At 41.4% G+C, this 6,000-nt stretch overlaps 1 protein-coding gene across 1 annotated transcript in view; it reads right to left on the bottom strand.

Annotated features, from left to right (window-relative positions):
- The window catches only part of LOC115139981 (multivesicular body subunit 12B-like), a 38,728-nt gene extending 33,356 nt beyond the window's left edge, over nt 1–5,372 (bottom strand). Inside the window, exons 1-2 of the mRNA XM_029677925.2 lie at nt 5,265–5,372; nt 2,578–2,699 (exon numbers count right to left, since the gene is read on the bottom strand). Coding sequence (XP_029533785.1) covers nt 2,578–2,691 — 114 coding nt within the window. The 5' untranslated portion in view covers nt 2,692–2,699; nt 5,265–5,372. The remainder of the gene's footprint in view (nt 1–2,577; nt 2,700–5,264) is intronic.
- Between the last annotated feature and the right edge of the window lie 628 nt (nt 5,373–6,000).

Consider the following 6,000-nt stretch of genomic DNA (forward strand, 5'->3'; position numbering starts at 1 on the left):
GGGTTGTTAAACCATAGCCTCTGGTACGGCTGAAGGACTAATGGCAACAAATAAGCCTGCAGTAATCATCTCCATCATCAAAGTAAACTGCATGAATTAGTTAGTTATTCAATTCCTCTCACAAAAAAATTAACACTACTCACAAGTGCTAGCCAAGTACATGCCCAAGTGCTTCATGGCTACCCTCCAAAGACAATATTGTAGAATCCACAACAATACAACAATGTTATTAAGAACATGGTTTCATGGCCTTCCCTAGCCTTTTGGGGGCCCTAAGAGGTGGCAAAACATTTGAGTGGCCGCCCTCTTGACGGTGGAGAGAAAAACATTTGAGTGGCCGCCCTCTTAACGGTGGAGAGAAAAATATTTGAGTGGCCGCCCTCTTGACGGTTTAGAGGAAAACATTTGAGTGGCCGCCCTCTTGACGGTGGAGAGAAAAACATTTGAGTTAATTTCCTGCAATTCTATACATTTTGCCATGGGACGCAGAGAAAGTGTTACTGTTTCAAAGCTATTTTTTACATTGACAAGTTTTAGCATTTCTTAAGCTAATTTCCATCAATTCTATACATTTTGTCATGCCTAATGCCATGTTAATATGATATCGGAGTGAGAATGACTAATTATCACGGTCAAACGCTCCCTAAAACACTTTCTAATCAACCTGGCCCGGGTATCCTGGAAGGATATTGACCTAATTCTGTCAGTAGAGGATGCCTGGTTAATCTTTAAAAGTGCTTTCCTCGCCATCTTAAATAAACATGCCCCATTCAAAAAATGTAGAACCAGGAACAGATATAGCCCTTGGTTCACTCCAGACCTGACTGCCCTTGACCAGCACAAAAACATGTTGAGGCGTACTGCATTAGCATGGAATAGCCCCTACGATATGCAACTTTTCAGGGAAGTTAGGAACTAATATACACAGGCAGTTGGGAAAGCAAAGGCTAGCTTTTTCAAACAGAAATGTGCATCCTGTAGCACAAACTCCAAAAAGTTCTGGGACACTGTAAAGTCCATGGAGAATAAGAGCACCTCCTCCCAGCTGCCCACTGCACTGAGGCTAGGAAACACTGTCACCACCAATAAATCCACGATAATTGAGAATTTTAATAAGAGTTTTTCTACGGCTGGCCATGCTTTCCACCTGTCTACCCCTACCCCGGTCAACAGCCCTGCAACCCCCTCAGCAACTTGCCCAAGCCTCCCCATTTGTTCTGAAAGAGCTGCAAAATCTGGACCCTCTCTTTCTAAAAATATCCGCCGTAATTGTTGCAACCCCTATTACTAGCCTGTTCACCTCTCTTTCATATCGTCTGAGATCCACAAAGATTGGAAAGCTGCCGCGGTCATCCCCCTCTTCAAAGAGGGAGACACTCTAGACTCAAACTGTTAAAGACCTATATCTATCCTACCCTGCCTTTCTAAGGTCTTCGAAAGCCAAGTTAACAAATAGATCACCGACCATTTCGAATCCCACCGTACTTTCACCGCTATGCAATCTGGTTTCCGAGCTGGTCATGGGTGCACCTCAGCAACGCTCAAGGTCCTAAATGATATCATAACCGCCATTGATAAGAGACAATACTGTGCAGCTGTATTCATTGACCTGGCCAAGGCCAAGACATATATGCTCTCGTTGGCTGATCCTCACTTCATATTCGTCGCCAAACCCACTGGCTCCAGGTCATCTATAAGTCTTTGCTAGGTAAATCCCCGCCTTATCTCAGCTCACTGGTCATCATAGCAACACCCACCCATAGCACGCTCTCCAGCAGGTATATTTCACTGGTCACCCCCAAAGCCAATTCCTCCTTTGGCCGCCTTTCCTTCCAGTTCTCTGCTGCCAATGACTGGAACGAATTGCAAAAATCACTGAAGCTGGAGACTCATATCTCCCTCTCTAACTTTAAGCACCAGTTGTCAGAGCAGACAGATCACTGCACCTGTACATAGCCCATCTGTAAATAGCCCATCCAACTACCTCATCCACATACTGTTTTTTTTTTGCTCCTTTGCACCCTAGTATCTCTACTTGCACATTCATCTTCTGCACATCTATCATTCCAGTGTTTAATTGCTAAATTGTCATTATTTTGCCACTATAGCCTATTTATTGCCTTACCTCCCTTATCTTACCCAATTTGCACACACTGTATATAGACTTTTCTATTGTGTTATTGACTGTATGTTTGTTTATTCCATGTGTAACTCTGTGTTGTTGTTTGTGTCGCACTGCTTTGCTTTATCTTGGCCAGGTCGCAGTTGCAAATGAGAACTTGTTCTCAACTAGCCTACCTGGTTAAATAAAAGTGAAATATATCTATTTTTTTAACTAACAAAAAATCAATGGGGACCCCCTGGAGTTCAGGGCCCCTGGGCACGTGCCCTGCATGCCCGGTCGGTAATTCCACCATGATTACAACCAGTTTAGATAGCTGGCTAGATTAATTTACCAATCTAAAAATGTTTAGTCAAATCCATTTATATTCCATGATAAGCTATATGCTTTTATTTAATAATGTATCCTCAGTCCAAAAGAGTGAATGATGAAAAAAGCTCTGAGAAGTTACTCACAACGGAGTATTCAGCAGGTGCCTTGCTTCGGCATGCCACCACAACAACTCCGGTGATGGGCTCTGAGGTCAGCTCTGGGAGAGCCTCAAACAGTTCCTGTACCTCAGGCATCATGCTGGACCCTTGGAAAGACAGAAAAGTTTACTTCAGAGCCTTACTGGGATACTAGTAATAGAAGTAATAGTGCCTTCACTCCCTCACAAAATACCTTTTCAACATACGTGAACATCTGGGGGAAGAGGATTAGAATCTTAGCTTCTGAATCAATAATCTTAATTTCCATGTATTGAACTATTTCAAAAACACTTTTCTCTCTCTGCATGTAGTCTAATGCTGTACTTTCTGGACAGAAGATTTTGAGCAACAGCACAGCTCATATATTTTGGAGTAAAGCATACTACATCATGACTAAACCCATAAAGATGTTCATCTTGGCCAGAATGATAACTGTCGCCCAATATTGACTTCTGTCAGCTTCTGGGGATCCAAAAGAAAAAGTGGCCTCTGAGCTTTGCATCGAATGACAAGTGAGACCAGCATGACAAAAAGCAATTAAGGGTGACCCAGTGAAGTCACCCAATAACAGCTTAGATGGAGTGATCACATATTTGCAAGAAAATCCAGATCAATTGTTATCTATTCCTGTCTAAAGAAGCTATAGCGTAATGTGTATGCAAGGCTTTTACACGGTTAAGTGGCTTTGCAGAGGTTCCTTTGCCATTTTATTAAATTATGTTTAAAGCATCCTAGTGGGGTAAGTGACACAGATACTGCATTCCATCTAAATGTTTACTGAATTTATTGTAATTAAGTCTATTGAATTTGGTAGATTTAATACAGGAATAGCTATTTATTTAAGAAATGTTAGTTGAATGTTCTTATTCATGAAAGAGATCCAGGATAGCAAATTAGTTTAGGGAGGGAGAATGTTAATTTGTGGACTAATCATTCTAGCTTTTCCTAACTGCAGTGTAGTAGTTGGAGGCAAACTGCCATTAAGCCACACTCTGTAAAATGTGCACATATCAAAGAGTCGGCCACCAACAAAACTGTAAACAATAGAGAAAATTCAATACTGCATCCCATCAAATTGCCACATGCAAATGTACTTGTGTGATGGAGACGGTCTGGGTTAGAACTAGGGCTAGCTGAGAAATGCTCTTGTGTGATGGAGACGGTCTGGGTTAGAACTAGGGCTAGCTGAGAAATGCTCTTGTGTGATGGAGACGGTCTGGGTTAGAACTAGGGCTAGCTGAGAAATGCTCTTGTGTGATGGAGACGGTCTGGGTTAGAACTAGGGCTAGCTGAGAAATGCTCTTGTGTGATGGAGACGGTCTGGGTTAGAACTAGGGCTAGCTGAGAAAATCTAAACTCTCCATATACAAGTACAAGGGAGTTGAGTAGCGATGAGTGTGGGCAGACTGGAGCTGTGACTACATCGAGTCACTGTAAAATCTTAAACCCTTACCATGTACCTACAGTATGTTTGTCCCGTGTAAAGTCAGGCCTATCTATGTTTGATGAAATCCATATCTTTCGTTAAATACAACCACCGACCGTTTCCTCTTTTCTGTTACTCTAAAATGGCTCTAAAACGTAGATTACATGATGTAATCTGAGATTCCATTGGCAAATGCGTATTCCCTCTGAATTGCCATATTAGAGAAACAGAAACAAGTACATGGTCTGTGGTTGAATTTGACAAAAGTTTGGAGGACGTATAGTGCTATGTCTTCCTCTGAGTGACCAGGTTGTTTGTTGCATCCTAACAACAAAGGGGAATTATGGGGAGAATTTACATTGGTGGTTAGGTGAGTTAACAACAAACGTTAGGATAATTTATGTGAAAGGTTAGGGGATCTAAAACGTCAAAGGTTAGGTGAAGTGCGTTCAATTTAGAGGCTTAGCTAAAATGCTGAAGTTGTCCCGACATTTCTACATTTTGTAGAAAGAATGATACAGTTAAAAAGTTCAACCTGATGACGTCATCAACATTTGTAACATTTTAAAACCGTGATTTTCAAACACTGTGATATTCGCGGTTGTGTGGGGAGCTAGAAAAGACCCCCCTAGAGACTCATTACAGGTTTTGGAAATCACTGTTTATTGACTTTCAATTCTACCCTGTGTTGTCACAGAGAAGCATTTTTTAAAACTTTTTATCATTGTACCCACAGATCATAGAAGTGCGCTGTTTTCACATGTGTAGACACAATTTTTTTTGCCAACGTCTCCAACGTGCTTAAAGACATTTTATGAGAGCAACATTACATTCATCAAATCAAATCATATTTGATTTGTCCCAGCGCCGAATACAACAGGTGTTGACCTTACCGTGAAATGCTTCCTTATGAGCCCTAAACCAACAATGCAGAGTTTTGAAAAAGTAAGACAAATCTGATAGATCAACTATAGGATTCATTATCTGTGTATTCTACGTAGCCTATTATCGGTGAGTAATATTCCTTTCAAACATACTAATTTCCATTTGCAGAGCATGATTACCCAGATCGATGGCGATTTACAGATTTCTCAAGCGTGTGTCAATTTTCAAGAATGGACCAGCCAGCAACTGGGATTCTTACCACAGAATTTGACCGCATGGAAAAAATGTAAAGTGTTCCTGCCGTATGGAATAGGACAGAGAGGGACACATGGTGCTAGACAGGTAGGCCTGTAATCCTTACCTTGGTCAATTGTTTTAAATGTCGTCCTGCTGTGGATCCTTAGAGGGTGCTGCTTGTGTCTTTTACTACAGAGCCAGTGTCAATGTTCTTATCATGGTTAAGAAATAATTAACTACAACCAGAGACTGTTCAACTTTTTTGCCTCACTACGTAACTCAAATGTCCTCAACTACATAACTCAAAGTTGTGTGCCAATTTTCCATTGATAATGTATGCAGGCATCTAGCAAAGCCATTCACTAGTCTAGTCTAGTCTCATTGACATGTTAGAATCTGACTTGTTTTGTGAGTTGACAGTATGGTTTGGTGTCACAATCCCACCTGCAATAGCCATTTGCAATCAGTTTAGTCAGTGCAGGTCGGGCATGGGCAACTGGCAGCCTGGTTGTTTATCAGCAGGGGTTTTCTATATGTCAGTCACTGATAGTCACTCAATTAGCCCATGTCAGCTATCATTTTTGGGGATTGGTTAGTCTAGCGACCAGCTATCTCAATTTAGTAATCATGGCAAAACGTGTAGAATTGAAGTAAACTTGCTTTAAAACTGCAACATTTTCTCTACGCCTCATGGAAAAATGTGTAGAATTGAACGAAATGAACTCTGTAACGTAGACCCGCAAGCAATTCCAGGCCCTCATGATGAGTTCAGGTTTTTTTGTGGCCCCACCTCCATCAAAGTTGCCCATCCCTGTTGTAGTTTATAGGCTTGGCCTGTCTCTATAGGTCGATCTAACCTT

This window comes from Oncorhynchus nerka, linkage group LG13 (genome assembly GCF_034236695.1).
Source record: "Oncorhynchus nerka isolate Pitt River linkage group LG13, Oner_Uvic_2.0, whole genome shotgun sequence".
Taxonomy (NCBI): domain Eukaryota; kingdom Metazoa; phylum Chordata; class Actinopteri; order Salmoniformes; family Salmonidae; genus Oncorhynchus; species Oncorhynchus nerka.